This window comes from Aquarana catesbeiana, linkage group LG06 (genome assembly GCF_042186555.1).
Source record: "Aquarana catesbeiana isolate 2022-GZ linkage group LG06, ASM4218655v1, whole genome shotgun sequence".
NCBI classification, from domain to species: domain Eukaryota; kingdom Metazoa; phylum Chordata; class Amphibia; order Anura; family Ranidae; genus Aquarana; species Aquarana catesbeiana.
Genome location: NC_133329.1, coordinates 295,657,352 through 295,676,405, shown reverse-complemented (window position 1 = coordinate 295,676,405; position 19,054 = coordinate 295,657,352). Strand labels below are relative to the sequence as shown.

Genomic DNA, 19,054 nt, shown 5'->3' with positions numbered 1-19,054 from the left:
CAATTTATGTTTTTTTTGTGGAAGAAGCAGACACTTCTTGTGCAACTGTCCCATTAGGCCCTGCAAGCCACTCAATTACACCCTAGTGTACTTCCAGGTTTCCGGAACTTCCCCTTCTCACCTTATTCTTCCCATCACGTTGCAGTTGGCTGAAGCGGGGGTTCAGCTTCAGGCCATAGTTGATTCCGGGGCATGCAGCTGTTTCCTGGACTTGAACTTGGCAAGAAAACTTGGCCTACCCTTGCTCCCCAAGAAACGTAGGTTGGAAGTTCTCTTGGCTAATGGTACCCTACCTAGTTCTGCCCCATCACACAAGAGACTGCTCCTCTCTTTGTTACCACTCCTGATGGCCATCAGGCATTCATACGCTTTGATGTCCTGAGTTCGCCCATGTTCCCAGTCATCCTGGGCACTCCTTGGCTCCAAGCACACAATCCCCAGATCAACTGGATCAAGAGAGAAATATTGTTTACCTCTTCCTACTGCTTACAGCACTGCCTAGTCCCTGAATCCACAGATACTACCAGTTGCCTGACAGTTCAACCTGTACCTGCCAATAACCGGAATGTGCCACCAGCTTATCAGGAGTTTTTGGATGTCTTTGACAAGAAAAAAGCTGATATTTTACCTCCACATCGGCCATATGACTGTCCGATTGAATTACTCCCTGGGGCCGAAATTCCGTTTGGACTTATATTTCCTCTCACTGAGATGGAGTTAGGAACACTACGACAATATCTCGATCAAAACTTAGAAAAAGGCTTCATCCAGCCCTCTTCCTCTCCTGCTGGTGCTGGAATCTTTTTCGTTGAGAAAAAAGGCAAAACTTTAAGGCCATGTGTGGATTACAGGGAACTTAATAAAATCACCATAAAAAAAACGCTACCCTCTTCCTCTAGTTCCTGAACTCTTTCAGAGATTATGTGCTGCTCGGATATTCACTAAGCTTGACCTACGGGGTGCCTATAATCTCGTTCGCATCCGAAAGGGTGATGGATGGAAGACTGCGTTCAGAACACGCTTCGGACATTTTGAGTATTTGGTAATGCCCTTTGGATTGTGTAACGCCCCGGCCACGTTTCAGCATTTTTTAAATGATATCTTCCGAGAATAACTAGATTTCTTCATTATCATTTACCTGGATAATATCCTCATTTTCTCAACTACCCTGGAGCTTCATCAAACACACGTTAAGACAGTGCTGCATACATTGAGAAAACACTTTACTTGAAAGCGGAAGAGTGTGATTTTGAAAAGCAATCAATACAGTTTCTGGGGCTAATCATCTCCACTGGTGGTGTAGCCATGGATCCACAAAAGGTGCAGGCAATCCTAGATTGGCCAACTCCATCAGACAAGAAGGAGGTGCAAAGATTTGTGGGCTTCGCAAACTTTTGTAGAAGGTTCATAAAGAACTTCTCTTCTATCATCTCACCTATCACCCAAGTAACCCATCTACATGCTCGGTTCCTGTGGTCTTCAGAAGCTCAATCTGCCTTTGACAAGCTGAAACCTTTATTTACCTCTGCCCCAATCCTACAACACCCTGATCCCCCTCTGCCTTACATCCTGGAAGTTGATGCCTCTGAAGTAGCCACGGGGCAGATTTGTCTCAACGCCAAGGGCCTAAGTCGTTACTGCATCCCATGGCCTTCTCTTCACGGAAGATGAGCCAGTCAGAAAGGAATTATGATGTGGGTGATCGATTACTCTTGGGCATTAAAACTGCTCTGGAGGATTGGAGATATCTCCTTGAAGGTGCCTCTCATCCTACCTGTGATGTTCACGGACCATAGAAACCTAGAGTATCTTTGCACTGCTAAGCGGTTAAGACCCCAACAGGCTCTGCGGGCTCTGTTCTTTCCTAGGTTTAATTCCCATATAACCTACTGTCCTGTGTCCAAGAATGGGAAGGCTGATGCTCTGTCCAGGATGTTTTCTGATACTCCTGAAGAAGGAACTCCCAGTGCAATCCTGTCACCCCAAAACTTTCTCATGATCCAACCCAACCTAAGCTCCTCGCTTAAACAAGCCTCGTCCCACTTCTCAGAATCAGAGGCATCTTCCCTAAGAAATCTGGATGGGTTCCTTTGGCATCAGAATAAGATCTTTGTCCCGCAGCAAGCCAGAATCCAGATTCTAAGGACTTTGCATGATCACCAACTTGCTGGCCACTTCGGGGTACGAAAGACAATGGAGCTGGTCCAACAATCATTCTGGTGGCCTACTCTAAAATCTGACTGCAGGGAATATGTTAGCTCTTGCACTACCTGTCAGCAGAATAAAGGGTCCAACGTCAAATCCTGGAGTTTGTTATGTCCATTACCAGTGCCAGAGCAATCACGAAAAGAGATATCAATGGACTTCATAGTAGAGCTACCTCCTTCAGAAGACTTCACAACTATCCTGGTAGTCGTGGATAGTCTGTCCAAAATGGATCACTTTTTGCCCATGATGGGCACACCGTCTGCTGCAGACATGGCGAAGACCTTCATAAAAGACTACATGGCTTACTTAACAGCATTGTGTCCGATAGAAGGGTACAATTTACCTCCAGGTTCTGGAGGGAGCTCTGCAAAATGCTTTCAATTGAAATACACCTATCTTCTGCCTATCACCCCCAAAGTAACGGTCAAACCGAAAGAACAAACCAAACCTTAGAACAATATTTACGCTGCTTCTGCTCTTTCTCTCAAGACGATTGGATCTCTTTACTCCCGTGTGTGGAGTTCGCATACAATAATTCAATTCAAGCAACCACCAACAATCACCTTTTTGCGCCAATTATGGGTTCCATCCCTCATTTTTACCTAATGTCATTCCGGAGGCTTCAGTTCCAGCAGTTCAGGACAGGATTAATGCTATCCAGGCTAACTATCAAACCCTCCAAGTAACTATGCAAAGGGCCCAAGAGAATTACAAGAAGCAGTATGACAAGAGGAGGAAAAACCCTGTCTTTAAGGTTGGAGACAAAGTCTGCCCCTCTTTAGTAAATCTTAGGCTTCCTTGCCCTTCTCGGAAGCTGGGACCAAGGTTCATTGGCCCATTTGTAATTAAACGGGAAATTAACCCAGTAGCATTTGAACTAGCACTGCCAAGTTCCTATAAGATCCATCCAATATTCCATGTTTCCTTACTTAAAACTGTTGTTTCTTGTCCTTTTCCTGGAAGAGATCAAGTTCCACCGCCTCCAGTCTCAGTGGGAGATGAAACAGAATATGAGGTAGAAGCCATTCTGGACTGTCGTCGGAGAGGTAGGACAATTCAATTCCTTATCAAATGGAAAGGGTATTCTGTAGAAGAAAATTCTTGAGAACCAGCAAACAATATTCATGCCCTAGAGTGTTGCAGAGGTTCGGAGCCTGTCACCCCAAAAGATGGGCCTGGTTGGGCATCCGGAGGCTGCCCCTTGGGGGGGGCACTGTCAGGGAAATGGCCGTAGGACTGGCAATCCTGCCAGTACCTGTCATGGTCGTGCCGGGTGAATCCCCGTGCGCGACAACGGGTGCACGAAGGTGCACAACGGCGGGTGTGCGCAGACGCGCACGCTAACGCACGCGCACTGTGAGAATTGTTGGCGTCCTCTGGCCTATTTAAGCCTGCTACAGATGCATGCAGGTGTCAGGATTATCGTCAGCTTCCTGTGTTTCTTGTACCTACTATTGGTATCTGATTCCTGTTTACTACCCAGCTTGTCTGACTCCTCCTGCTCTCTGCCTACATTGACCTCCGGCTTGGACTTGACTACTCTCCATTCTCCGCATCTGTACCTCTGTTTGTCCGCACGGTGTTTGACCCCCGGCCTGCCTACCGACTCCGTTCCTGATTATCCTGCTGTACCTCTTCTCGGACTGATCCTGTTGTGTATGACCCCTGGCCTGGCTATTGGACTTTGTTCCTGTTTGCTCTACTGGGATCCCTCCTCGCATGGCTGCCCAATCAGCTTTACCAGCACTCCCCAGCTGCCCTCTGCTACCCAGCTACCCAGCAGCAGCACTCGGCAATCCATGCACCTTTGGGCACTGTACTCCCTGTGTCACTCCCAGGGGTACGCTGCACTTAGGCACAAGGGGCGCCCTCTCAGCAATCCGGCCTCGCACCCAGGACTTGACAAGTATAAAACTTTGCAAAACAACTGGAATTAAATTTAAAAACCAAAGGGATTTCCATCGTCCTTCCAAACACAAGTCCCTTTGTCCACATGCTTGTTTCAAAAGACCCCAAGCCCCTCCCACCAACTTCCTGTTGATACATCACATCCTGCAAAAAACTTCCTGTTGCATACATAACATCATGCAAAGAACTTCCTCTTCTCTGCTCAGCTCTAAGAACCTATCCAACTGGTTTATTTACATATCAATGGACAGGAAAGGGGAGGGGGTGGGGAAGCCTGGCTTCCCTGAACTTTATATTATGTCTATTACACAAAACAAAATGGCTATGGCTACCCCCTCTGGGCTTTTTAACATCATATAGGAAACTTCAACATCTCTAAAAAAGAAAACTTTTGTCCAGGAAAGGGTGAAATAAACCCCCATATTGCAAATGGGAGGAAATCCCCCTCGACTCCCTTTTCCCCTGGGCAGTCAGACCAAAACTTTTGAGATCGAAATACCACACAAAAACAACGCAACCAAAGCCAAAAAAACTGAAACTCCTGCAAAAAGATGACTCAACCTCACTAAACACTGAAACCTGGACCAAAAGCAAAGCAATTCCACCCAGAACCAAAACTCAGCAGAAACTAAATGGCAGTTGCAACAATCGAAAATCGAACCACGACAATATGGTGGATGAAATACGGACTACAACAAAATAGGCGGCAACAATCGGACCACGACAACATGGTGGATGAAATCCGGACTACAACAAAATGGCAAACGACAATCGGACCACAACGAAATGGTGGATGAAATCTGGACTACAACAAAATGGCCAACGACAATCGGACCACGACAAAATGGTGGCATTAACACATGAAATGCAGGCGCTGATCCTCCCAAAACCAGCATAAACCAAAATTTCCTCCCACAAAAACTGACTACACAATTGACACCAAATAAACACTTAACCGTAGACAAACACTTCAGGCTACATCAACTAGGGCCCATAGGAGGCCTAATACACAGGCTATCCAACCAAACAACACATTTAAAAATGCCAAAGTTACATAACACACAAAATAACATGCTTTAAACATACACTCCTGTTCCCAAATACAAACAATACTTTGCTCTAAAAGTTAGAAGGTCAACAGATACACAGGATCAAGACAATGCTGCTTGCATGCTTGATCTTTTCATTTCTTTTCATCTCTATTCAACCTTAAAACAAAAGAGCTCCTCCATGCTATTGTCTAGAATCCTGTAAAACATGTCCCAACAATGAATGGCCGCCCTTGCCCCCTCAGCCACATGGCCACTTGAATATGCGGCAGCCATTTTTTTTTAAAAAAACAAAGTCATTTCAAAACAACTTCAAACCAAACCTTTTCTAAATGACATCAAAGTTCACTAAACCATTTGTAGGTGAAAAATATTATTACAAATTCATGTGGACATGTGTCTTGTATCAGTTAAACAATATACACAACTGACTTGTTGGTTCCATACATAGGTAATAATCACAATTCATACATTTCTATTTCTCATATACATCACAAACTTATTACACAACATACAGTTACTTAGCAGCCGACTCAGTCATACACAGCAAACACTTTAGGTTTGTATTAAATGGGACCTATAGAGGATTTAAATATAGGTGCTCCCCCAATTAAAAGACCTATTTACAATGAGAAAAATATAGCCTACAATTAAAGTCCCGCCATTATACAGAAAGGGACAAAAAAAAACAAAGGTTCTTTTGCCTAGCATGTCCCCATACAGCGGACAGAGAAATCAATATCCCGAACACAGAACAACAAAAATGTTCAAAAAACTTGAAGTATGGTTGTCCTACCATAGGCTGGCCTTTGCTGATCTGGTTCTAGATCCTTATCCCCCCTCGAGGTCCGCTGGATAAGAAAGTTCTGTTGGCTGCAAAATTCCTGGCCCGCCATCTGTAATGGAACTTTTGCTCTTTTTGCTCTTGCCATCCACAATTTAGCCCCCGGCTACATCGCTAGCCTAGTCTCTAAATACCAACCTACTCGTTCTCTTCGTTCCTCTCAAAACCTTCTGCTCTCTAGCTCCCTCATCACGTCCTCCGATGCTCGCCTCCAGGACTTTTCCAAAGCCTCTCCAATCCTATGGAATGCCTTACCCCAGTCTGTCCGCTTATCTCCTACTCTATTAGCTTTTAGACAATCCCTAAAAACCCTTCTCTTCAGAGAAGCCTAATCTACCCACAACTGTTTTTTAATTTTTTCCATCAGCTCACCCCACACAGTTATTACCTTTTGTTTCCACTTGACCCTCCCCTCTAGATTGTAAGCTCTAACGAGCAGGGCCCTCTGATTCCTCCTGTATTGATTTGTATTGTGAGTGTACTGTCTGCCCTCATGTTGTAAAGCACTGCGTAAACTGTTGGCGCTATATAAATCCTGTTTAATAATAATTAATTAATAACTTTTATAAGCTTCTCTTTATAAGCAAATAATTCCGTGCGCTAATAAGCACAGTCATAGCTTTCTTGTATAATGCCGGGAAAGCGCGCTTGTATATCTCCAAGTAAGGAGATTAGTGAACAGAATACCAAAAAAGTGTATAGATGATGAATTATCAGCAGGAGGCGCCTAGACCAGTGTATATACACCCCCAGCAGGGTGTAATACCTTAAAACCAATGTACAAATATGCTATCCTCTAATGGCAACGTCCAATTCAAAAGGGGGAGTACATGGATAGATATCAGCATATACTCTCCACAAGATGTGGTGTCTTGTGAGGTAGTATTCCGGAGTGTTACCCCCTAATATCCACGTCTGAATTTCAGAAAGAGGAATACACCAATGATGGCTTTCCTATAATGGTGCTAGATCCTCTGTATAAGACCGGTGCTGGCATTTGGAGTGAAGGCTGATGTCCAAATGTGACACTATTTGGTAATAAGAAGGTGTATATCTAAAATTTAACTGATATAAGAAAATGTGTCTAGGTTGTGTTGCACACTCTGGCAGCCACTTATTAGCAAATTTGGTATCGGCAAACAAAAAGGGTAATCTGGCAAACTCCTGATGTTTTAAAGCTGGTTGTGTTTTAATATAAAGAAATGTGTCCAAGATGTGTTACACCCTCTGGCTGCCTGACCAGTAGGAAAAAATGTGCTTATTGAAATATAAATCCCTATGAACTAAAAAGTAAGCTATTCCCAATAATGTGATTAGAATATCATACATTTACCCAAAATAGTTAATAATACATTCTACAGGAAATTAATATATATACTTGTCAGTGGAAATAACTTAGTAAAAGTGCATTGGTAAAAAGTGCCTAGTGCTCAGAAAGTGTCCAGTGCTAACAAAATGAGCTATACACTTTAACAGAGTGACTTGTGCTCAAGTAAAAAGGCCAGTGCTTGCTGAAGAATATGTTTAAAGGAACTTCTTGTTTAGGTGCCTGCTAGTGATGGTGCTTCTTATTCGTGCTCCTAATGTGCATGCACTCACCAAATAGCCTCACCCCCACAGGGGTACTGCGTGGTCACAGTATCTGCCACTGTGTAGCAATCCTTGGAAGCCCTGGTCTGTGCTTTAAATGTTGTTAGTGACGTTTTATTTGTTCATAATGTGAAACAGATGGGATGCCCATAGCGTAAAACCATTTTAAAATGTATTTATTTGTTAAATGAAAAATGTACTCACATTTTGTATAGATATTGTAAGCATGAAAACATGAGTGAATGGATGCCGTCAGAAACCTATTCTCGGCTGACCGGAGGTGACGCAAGACGTTTGTAACCCCGCCCTACGTGTTTCACCATCGGACATCAACAGGAGCGTCTCCTGTTGATGTCCGATGAAGGAACGCGTATTGCGAGGTTACGAACATCTTTCATTTTCCTTTCACTTCACAATTATGAAAGACAAAAACAGAACATTCCATAGCTCAAACTTCACAATTATGTGCCACTTTGTGTTGGTCTATCACATCAAATCCCAATAGAATACATTTGCGTTTTGGTTGTAACATGACAAAATGAGGAAAAATTCAAGGGGTATGAATACTTTTTCAAGGCACTGTATGCAGTTGTGATCATGCCAGTGGCGGCCCATCCATAGAGTGCGCACGGGCGCCGCTCCCCCCCTTTCCACGTGCCTGGCCCTCTGATCTACATATCAGGGCACAGGACTATGGATTCCAATGCAGGGTGGATGTTTTTTTTTTCACCACCTGATTAGAGCCAAAGGCTCTAATAGGCTTCAAAAAAGGATGTGTTCGGAGTGCAGAGCATTGCGCTCTGAGCCCACCCAGTCTTGTGTGAAGATAGTGAATGAATTTTCGCTATTTTCACACTAAAGTTCCTCCCCGTGCCAAAGCGTCAAGCGATCCTATTGGATGCCTAGGACTTAGGCAGAAGAAAGTAGACACATGGCGGAGGAAGCCGCTGGAGGAGTGGACACCAGAGCCGCTGCTTCACCCCTCCGCCTGCAAGGATCGTGCTGGAGAACACCACAGCCACATAGATTGGGTAAGTGCCGGACCATCAGCCACCCGGAGGGTGGGGGTGGTAGTGCCGCGCCGCCGGGGAGTGGTAGTAGTGCCGTGCAACCGACTTATTTGCCGCCCCCCCAAAAGAAAATACACTGTGATCATACAATAGTTATGTGATGATAAACTGTGATCATACAATAGTTACATGATGATACACATAGTAGTAGTGCTGTGCCACTGGCGGCTGGGGGGGATGGTAGTAGTGCCGTGCCGCCAGCCATCCGGGAGGGTGGATGTTTGCCACCCCCCCCCCCAAAAGAGAAATCCACCAGCCGCCACTGGATCACGCATGCTTTACCACATGTGTGATGCAGGGGCGTAACTAGAAATAGCAGGGCCCCATAGCAAAATGTTGTATGGGGCCCCCTGCAAACAGCCCCCCCCCCCCCCCGCAGCTGCCCTAGTGTCAATGCAGCCTGACCTGTGCCACATACAGTGTGACCTGTGCCCAATGCAGCGTGACCTGTGCCCAATACAGCGTGACCTGTGCCCCATACAGCGTGACCTGTGCCCAATACAGCCTGGTCTGCCTGTGCCCCATACAGCCTCACCTGTGCAGAGGAAGAGGCAAGCCACCCGGATCAGCAGAGAGCGGGATTGCCCGCTGTAATAGCTTTCATTTGAATTTCCTGTCTTCCCGGGGCTCATCGTCACATAGCCCCACCTCTTGGCCCGACGCCTTTGATGACGTCACATGTCCCGCATTGGATCTGCGTTCTGTCTATCAAAGGCACCGGGCCAAAAGGTGGAGCTATGTGACGTGAGCCCCGGGAACACTGGAGCTTCTAATGAAAGCTCTTACATCGGGCAATTCAGCTCTCTGCTGATACGGACAGCTCGCCTCTTCCTTTCCTCTCTCTTCTCCTGGCTGGGAGACTGTGCCGGCAGTGCTCTTATCCTCACTGGGCCCCACTCGGCTGCGGGCCCCATAGCGCCCGCATGGGTCGCTATGGTGGTAGTTACGCCCCTGGTGTGATGTGTGTTAACGAACCCACAACAATGCGTACTATATGTGTACCTTGTGGTGTACTGCATGGCTGATAATATTGCAGGTATATTTTGCTATGCACTGAGGCAGCGTAAATACGTATGGAATTGCATGCATACATGTTAAGAGACCCTTAAGGATGTACAGTATGTGATTTTATGTATTTTTCTAATCAGAACTCAGTTGTATTCCTTGTGAAAATTGTCCCATCCATGGGCATCTTTATTAGTAATGTGGGCACCAGTTCATTTTCCACCAGTATATTTTTGCACTGTGTTAGCACCTGGTAGAAACATGCAGACACTGGTATTTTAATTGTTTTAAAACAAATACATTTAGCTGACTCTTGTGTGATTTACTTACTTTTTGATTGTTAACATATTTAATAAACATCTTTTAAACTGTTTTTGTACTTTGTAATAGGATTACCCTTCAGTTGGACAGCTAGCCCAGATGCTTTCGAGGAATAACATACAGGTTGTGTTTGCAGTCACTTCCAATATGGTTAAAACATATGAGGTAAGGGACTTGTGATAGATGAACATAGCTAAACTGAACATAGCTACAAAACTTCAGCTGTCACAATTGTAGGTCACAGAAGGTGTGCAAATGCATCTGCCTGTATCATAATACGCAGTGCAGACATCTTTTTTTTCACTCCTATTTCCCTATGTTTTTTTTTTATAGGCTCTCAGTAGACTAATTCCTAAATCGGTGGTTGGTATACTATCTCCTGATTCAAGTAATGTTATCCAGCTAATTACAGAGGCTTACCAGGTAAAATGCTTATTTCTATAAACGAGGCATGCATGTGAAATCTGCAGGGCTTTAATTTGCTCAGCTCCAGATATGTATTCCAAAATATATATGCAAAGTTTGCCTTTATTTGGCAGATCTTTTCAGCTGTGGATGGTAAATCTGATAAACGTCCTTGTTCAGATTGTTAGTATAACAGATTTTTCATGTTTTTTTGTGGCCAGAAATTAAGATGACAGCAACATTTTTACTGGTCTGCAATCATTAAGGCTGGATTCACACTTATGCATTTTTAGTGCTTTTTGCATTTTGCAGATTTGCACTACAGAACGTGTACCATAGGAAACCATGGTAAATGGACTGTAGTGCAAATCTGCAAAATGCAAAATGCACTAAAAATGCATAGGTGTGAATCCAGCCTAAAAATGTATTTTGACATTGCGCTTGCTTATATGATTGTTTGATGTTCTTGTTGTAAAACCAAATGTCACCCTGCACATCCAGCATTGTTTTTAGAACCTGGGGAGAGGGCAATTTAAACATTTTTTTTTTTTAATCTTTTTTTTTTTTTTTGCCAATTGTACACATTGTTTTTTATTCATGGGATTCAGAGTCAGGTCAAGGAAGAGACCTTAAAAACAATGACAGACTAAAGCCTCGTACACACAATCGGATTTTCCGCAGACAAAGCGCCAGACTTTTGTCCGAAGGGAGTGTGCCAGGAACTTGTCTTGCATACAAACGGTACACAATTGTCGGCCAACAAACACGAACGTAGTGACGTACTACGTGGAATTTCAGCTCTTGAGCACCACCCTTTGGGCACCTTCTGCTAATGTCGTGTTTGGTGAGCAATGATTCCAAGCATGCGTGTTTTTACTTTGGACTTTTGTGTGACGGACTTGTGTACACACAATAGGAAAATCTGACAACAGACAATTGTCCGCAGAAAATTTACTAGCCTGCCATCCAACATTTGTTGGCGGAAAGTTGGACAACAATTGTCTGATGGAGTGTACTAACGGTCAGATTTTAGGCAAACAGTCTGTCATCACACAATTCCCTGCCGAATCCGATCGTGTGTACGAGGCTTGACAGGAGCTGTGGCTGTCCACCGCTGTTCACATGTATCCAGCAAGTTTACGATTAGGGACAGATAAGTCCTGGATGCAATCTGTGTCAAAGACTGGTCATTTGTCCTCTAACCACAGGTAACCACTTGTTGTGCGGACACATGGGAACAGTGGTGGACAGCCACGGCTCCTGTCAGCCTGCCATTGCTTTGAACAGGCAACAGCTGTTTGCACACACCTGTGATACCTGCTGCAGGTATCTGCTGTTTGGCCTATTTGCTAATGTGAATGAGGCCTTAGAAGTGGGATTAAAAATAACAGTAATCTAACTTTCTGTTAAAAAATCAATAAATAACCGTAATCTAAAATCATGACTTGCAGTAATTAAAAACAAAAAATACTGCACTGTATATATAGGGTTTGCCTATAAGTGTTAGTAGCAGCACAGTAACAAGATAATAAAAACATGAAGCGCAGTTAAGGCCAAGTATATTAGTGTAGATTTTATAAAGTAATTGGCTTATAAATAACCTGTGTACAATTTAATGCAGAATTTGTCATCTGAAGTTATTCTGGATCATGGAGTCACACCTGACTCCTTGGATATTTTGTATGATTCACAATGTTCCAATGGTGTCACCAATAAAGACCAATTGAAAGGAGAATGCAGCAATGTCAAGATCAATGAGGAGGTAAGCAATAAGCAATAGATGCTATCTAAACAAGGTAAAGCATTTGTACATTATACACTTGTTTTCAACATTTCTTTAATAACGACATCACACTTTACTTGTACTATTTTGTTCCACTATATATTAGGCTGGTCATACATTATACAATTTTCTTATTCAATTTCCTTTAGATTTACCTTCAGCTATGTAGTTAAAAGCAGGCTACACATTTTACAATTTCCTTTAGATTTACCTTCAACTATGTAGTTCAGGGGCCTGCCTGGTTGCATGCAATTTGAAAGTGTTTAGGTTTGACCTCATATTATATGGTTTTGGCAGTGGCGGCTGGTGCTCGATTTTTTTGGGGTGGGGTGGGGTGGGTTTGACCGAACAACCGACCGATGGAACGGAGGGGGGGGAGGTGGCAGGTGTTTTGTGTGCCACCCCCTCTCGCTCGCTAGTTCATCCTCCAACCAGCCCCGCACTTACCCCATCTAGGTCGCGGTAGCTTCGGCTCCTTTCTGCGTCTCCTCCTCTTCGACAGCTTCACCCTGCGTCTCCTCCTTGACCGCAAATACAATCGCTTCTCCTATCGGCCAACCGGGTCTCAGGCTCGATTCACACCTATGCATGTTGCTTTTGAGCGTTTTTGGAGGTTTTTTTTTCATGCTTGCCACGTTTTTGAGCAGCGTTTTTGCGGCGTTTTTGCCGCGATTTGCGTTTTGCGTTTTTTTTTTTTTACAGTTTTTTTTACAGTCTTAAAAAAAAAAAAAAAAACGGCAAAAACACATCAAAAACGCACCAAAAACGCATCAAAAACGCTGCAAAAACGGTGCACTTGCGTTTTTGATGCTTGTCCATTGAATTCTATTACATGCAAAACGCTGCATTTTGCATGAAAAAAAGTCCCTGACCCTTTCCAAAAATGCAGAGAAACAAAAAGGCATTGATGTGAACATGTTCCATAGGAACCCATGTTAAAAAATTCCCATGCATTTCTGCAAAATGCAAAATGCATCAAAAAACGCGCTAGTGTGAATGGAGCCTTAGGACCCGCTTCCTGATTGGCAGGGAGGAGAATCAGGAAGACAATAGAGAATATTAATTCGCTATTGTCACACAACTGGGTGGGCTCGGGGCGCAGTGCTCTGCCTTTTCTGAAGCCAATTAGAGCATCAGGCTCTTATCATGAGCTTAAAAAAAAACAAAAAAACATTGGAATCCATGCGTCCAGCGCCCAGCATGACCCATCCATTTTGGGTCCTTTTCCTCCTCACAATGAGGGAGGTAATACAGAATCATGTAGTGAACAGCTGCAGTCCTGTTCGGCTGCATGTTTTAGGCCTGATTCACACCTATGCAGGTTGCAGTTTGCATATTCCAGGTGCATTTTGTGCTTTTCAATACACACTTTTGATCCATTGAAGTATATGGAACCAAAAACCAGAAAAAAGTCCCTGGCCCTTTCCATAAAATGCACAGATGTGAATGTGACCATAGGAAACCATGTTAAATGGACTGTAGTGTGTTTCTGCAAAACTGAAAACGCACTAAAAAATGCATCGGTGTGAACCAGGCCTGAATACCATTTTTTTTCCATTACTACCTCTTTCGGTGGGGCATTCGGACGTTTGGAAGCTTATCTTAAAGAAGCACTTCCCATACTGGCAGGAAAATCTCCGGTCCTCTAAGGCTGGATTCACACCTATGCAGTTTTAGTGCTTTTTGCATTTTTCAGATTTGCACTACAGTCCATTTAACATTGTTTCCTATGGAACACGTTCTGTAGTGCAAATCTGCAAAATGCAAAAAGCACTAAAACTGCATAGGTGTGAATCCAGCCTAAAAGCAACTAATATCTAATATCATTTGATCAGTCTTTGAAATGCATTAAGAAGCTTCCAAATCTATGTTGCTCGTGGATATACTGTATTTAAACATATTATTTGGATGACCTCTAAGTATTTTTTTCAAAACCAAGCGTTCACACTATTTTTTATCATAAGTGCATCCTCTGATCCTTTGTATTTAAGTTAGTAGCATGCCTTTTGTATCAAGTCCAGGTTTCCTGTTCTTCTTGTAAGTTCTGGCTTTGTAAGTAATTCTCAGGCAATACTATCCCTCCATTTGCATAGCCTGGCTTCATAACAATGCATTTACCAACATTAAAGTGATACTAAACACACACTGTTTAATTTACATTGTCCCTTCTAGGGATGAGCCGAACACCCCCCGGTTCGGTTCGCACCAGAACCCGCGAACGGACCGAAAGTTCGCACGAACGTTAGAACCCCATTGACGTCTATGGGACTCGAACGTTCGAAATCAAAAGTGCTCATTTTAAAGGCTAATTTGCATGGTATTGTCCTAAAAAGGGTTTGGGGACCCGGGTCCTACCCCAGGGGACATGTATCAATGCAAAAAAAACTTTTAAAAACGGCCGTTTTTTCGGGAGCAGTGATTTTAATGATGCTTAAAGTAAAAAAAAAAAAGTGAAATATTCCTTTAAATATCGTACCTGGGGGGTGTCTATAGTATGCCTGTAAAGTGACGCATGTTTCCCATGTTTAGAACAGTCCCTGCACCAAATGTCATTTTTAAAGGAAAAAATCTCATTTAAAACTGCTTGCGGGTTTAATGTCATGTCGGGTCATGGCAATATGGATGAAAATCAGTGAGACAAACGGCATGGGTACCCCCCAGTCCATTACCAGGCCCTTTGGGTCTTGTATGGATATTAAGGGGAACCCCGCACCCAAATTAAAATAAGGAAAGGTGTGGGGCCACCAGGCCCTATATACTCTGAACAGCAGTATACAGGCGGTGCAAACAAGACAGGGACTGTAGGTTTGTTGTTAAGTAGAATCTCTTTGTAATTTTGAACATTTTTAACGTGTTTAGCTCCAGCCAAAAAATCTTTTCTAAGCTTTTTGGAAAACATAGGGAAGGGTTATCACCCCTGTGACATTTGTTTTGCTGTCTTTCCTCCTCTTCAGAAGATTTCACCTCACTTTTTTGTCCCAATGAAAAATGTTTTTTGAAAATTTGGGTTTTTTTGTGGAACAAGGATTGGAAAGCATCAGTGGAAAGGAGAAATTGTTTTCCCATATTAACTCTTACAGGAGAGAATTTCCCTTCCTAGGGGTAGATTTCATCTCACTTCCTGTTGTCTCCTTCCGTTTGCAAGTAGGAGTCGTTTGTAAGTTAGATGTTTGAAAGTAGGGTCCTGCCCTATATACTCAGCAGAAATTTGGGCCTTAGGTGTTGCTGTGGCCACAACACTGTAAGCCCTCACAGGGCCCTGCTGTGAAATATTAGATCAAGAATTGTAATTACATGCCCCTGTTGAACAGGAGCTGAAAAATTAGGCCTTAGGCACTGGTGCTGGTGCCACAACACTGCAACCCCTCACAGACACTCTAGTTGGAACGCAGGAACGAGCCCTGCTGCAAATTATTGCTTCAAAAATTGTAATTACACGCCCCTGTTAGACAGGGGCAGAAAAATTGGGCCTTAGGCACTGGTGCTGGTGCCACAACACTGCAACCCCTCACAGACACTCTAGTTGGAACGCAGGAACGAGCCCTGCTGCAAAGTATTGCATCAAAAATTGTAATTACACGCCCCTGTTAGACAGGGGCAGAAAAATTGGGCCTTAGGCACTGGTGCTGGTGCCACAACACTGCAACCCCTCACAGACACTCTAATTGGAACGCAGGAACGAGCCCTGCTGCAAAGTATTGCATCAAAAATTGTAATTACACGCCCCTGTTAGACAGGGGCAGAAAAATTGGGCCCTAGGCACTGGTGCTGGTGCCACAACACTGCAACCCCTCACAGACACTCTAGTTGGAATGCAGGAACGAGCCCTGCTGCAAAGTATTACATCAAAAATTGTAATTACACGCCCCTGTTAAACAGGGGCTGAAAAATTGTGCCTTAGGCACTGGTGGTGGCGCCCAGAACCAAAAATGTTCTTACAAGCTATCAGCGTGATGATTGAGGAGGAAGAGGATAATTACTCAGGGATAGTCACTCAGCATCAGCATAGGCAGTCTTTGAAGGGATCTGAGATTTCAAAAAAAATTATTCGGTTACATCAGCATCAGGTGCTTGGTAGCTGGTGGTGATCCAAGACTCGAGGTCAGCCGATCGACCGAGTCGGTGGACAGACGCACCCTGTGATCGGTTACCACGCCTCCAGCAGCACTGAATGTGCGTTCCGAAAGAACGCTGGATGCAGGACAGGCCAGTAGCTCAATTGCATACTGTGCAAGCTCTGGCCAGTGATCCATCCTCAAGACCCAGTAACCCAGAGGATTTTCGGTGGGAAAGGTGTCCAAGTCTGATCTTGCCCCTAGGTATTCCTGCACCATGTAAAACAGACGCTGGCGATGGTTGCTGGAACCGATCATACCTTGGGGCTGCGGACCAAAAAATTGTCTGAACGCATCGGTCAGACGGCCACCTTCTCCACCGCTCCTTCTTTGACTGACCGAAGCCTCAGCAACACGTTGTCCAGAAACAGGAGTTTGTAACCTCCCAGTCTCTGGGAACGCGTTGCACAGACCTTTCTGCAAGGCCTCCCGAAGATGTTTCATCCTCTGCTCCCTCTGCGATGGCAAGATAAGGTCCGCAACCTTACCCTTGTAACGTGGATCAAGGAGGGTTGCCAGCCAGTATTGGTCCTTCTCCTTGATACCACGAATACGAGGATCCTTACGCAGGCTTTGCAGGATCAGGGAGGCCATGCAGCGTAGGTTTGCTGAGGCATTTGGTCCGGAGTCCTCTGGGTCACTAAGAACGACATGGTCCGCAGCCACCTCCTCCCAGCCACGTACAAGTCCATGTGTTTCTTGGGACTGATCCCTTAAAGACTGCTGCTGATGCTGAGTGCCAGGCTCCACCTCCATACTGACACAATCTTCCTCCTCCTCCTCTTCCTCCTCGTCCTCTTCCTGTGTGATCGGCGGGCACGCAGGAACACTGTCTGGATAAAGGGGGCCTTGAGAGCTAAGGAAGTCCTCCTCTTCTTGCCTCTGTTCTGCCTCAAGTGCCCTGTCCATTATTCCACGCAGCGTGTGCTCCAACAGGTGGACAAGGGGGACAGTGTCACTGATGCATGCACTGTCACTGCTCACCATCCTTGTGGCCTCCTCGAATGGTGACAGGACAGTGCATGCATCCCTGATCATGGCCCACTGGCGTGGGGAAAAAAAACCAAGCTCCCCTGACCCTGTCCTGGTGCCATAGTCGCACAGGTACTCATTGATGGCCCTCTGCTGCGTGTGCAGCCGCTGCAGCATGGCCAACGTTGAGTTCCACCTGGTGGGCATGTCACAGATTAGGCGGTTCTTGGGCAGGTTAAACTCCTTTTGGAGGTCCGTCAGCCGAGCACTGGCATTATATGACCGGCGGAAATGCACACAGACTTTCCTGGCCTGCCTCAGGACATCCTGTAAGCCCGGGTACCTGCCCAAGAACCGCTGCACCACCAAGTTAAGGACGTGAGCCAAACAGGGCACATGGGTCATTTGTCCCTGTCGGAGGGCAGAGAGGAGGTTGGTGCCATTGTCGCAAACCACCATTCCTGCCTTAAGTTGGCGTGGCGTCAACCACCTCTGAACCTGCCCCTGCAGAGCTGACAGAACCTCTGCCCCAGTGTGGCTCCTGTCCCCCAAGCACACCAGCTCAAGCACCGCATGGCATCTTTTGGCCTGCGTACTTGCGTAGCCCCTTGAACGCCTACGGAGCACCGCTGGTTCCGAGGAAGAGGCCATGGAGGAAGAAGAAGAGGAGGGGGTGGAGGAGAGAGGTGTGTCACAATCAGCATTTTGGAGGCGTGGTGGCGGAACAACCTCCAACACTACTGCACCTTGTCCTGCATCCTTCCCAGCTGCCAGCAGAGTCACCCAATGCGCCGTGAAACTTAGGTAACGTCCCTGTCCATGCCTGCTGGACCATGAGTCAGCGGTAATATGCACCTTACCGCTGACCGCCCTGTCCAGCGAGGCATGGACATTGCCTTCCACATGCCGGTAGAGAGCCGGAATCGCCTTCCGTGAGAAAAAGTGGCGTTTGGGTACCTGCCACTGAGGAACCGCACATTCCACAAACTCACGGAAGGGGGCAGAGTCTACCAACTGAAAAGGCAGCAGTTGAAGTGCTAGCAATTTTGCCAAGCTAGCATTCAACCGCTGGGCATGTGGATGGCTGGGAGCAAACTTCTTTCGGCGGTGCAGCAGCTGGGGCAGGGAAATTTGCCTGGTACAATCTGACGTCGGTGTACCAAAAGCAGATTGCCCACAAGTACTTGGCTGTGACACACCTAATTCTACACCTTCATTCCTCTCACTGCAGGTCTCAGAGAGGACTGAAGGTCTAGTGGGGTTGGAAATCTCAGCTGATGAGGAGCAAGGAGAGATCCTCTTTGTTCTTTGGTGTGGGTCTTTTAGATACGCTTGCCAACGAACTGCATGGCAGGTCAACATATGTCTGGTCAAGCATGTGGTACCCAAGCGGGAGATGTTTTGGCCACGCGAGATACGCTTGAGACATATGTTGCAAATAGCAGCGGTGCGATCTGATGCACTCGTCTCAAAAAAGGCCCACACCAAAGAACTTTTTGAATAACGCGCAGAGACTGCAGCGCCCTGCACATGTGGAGCTTTGGGGTGTGATGCAGTCAATGTGCTGCCCTTAGGCTGGCCCCTGGAGGGCATCCTGCCTCGTTGGTGATGTGCTGCCGCCTCCTCCTCCTCCTCCTCCTCCTCCTCCTCCTCCTCCTCCTCTCTCCTATCAGGCACCCACGTTGAGTCAGTGACCTCATCATCCCCTCCCTCCTCATCACTGGAGCAAACCTGGCAGTATGCTGCAGCAGGGGGAGCATGACTGCCAGATTGCTGTCCTTCTT

At 45.5% G+C, this 19,054-nt stretch overlaps 1 protein-coding gene across 4 annotated transcripts in view; it reads left to right on the top strand.

Annotated features, from left to right (window-relative positions):
• Positions 1 to 19,054, top strand: part of ITGB2 (integrin subunit beta 2) — a 205,851-nt gene that overhangs the window by 115,600 nt on the left and 71,197 nt on the right. For all 4 annotated transcript variants that reach the window (XM_073633476.1, XM_073633477.1, XM_073633474.1 and 1 more), the window contains 3 exons: positions 10,065 to 10,160; positions 10,329 to 10,418; positions 12,022 to 12,162. In XM_073633476.1, the coding sequence (XP_073489577.1) occupies positions 10,065 to 10,160; positions 10,329 to 10,418; positions 12,022 to 12,162 (327 nt within the window). The remainder of the gene's footprint in view (positions 1 to 10,064; positions 10,161 to 10,328; positions 10,419 to 12,021; positions 12,163 to 19,054) is intronic.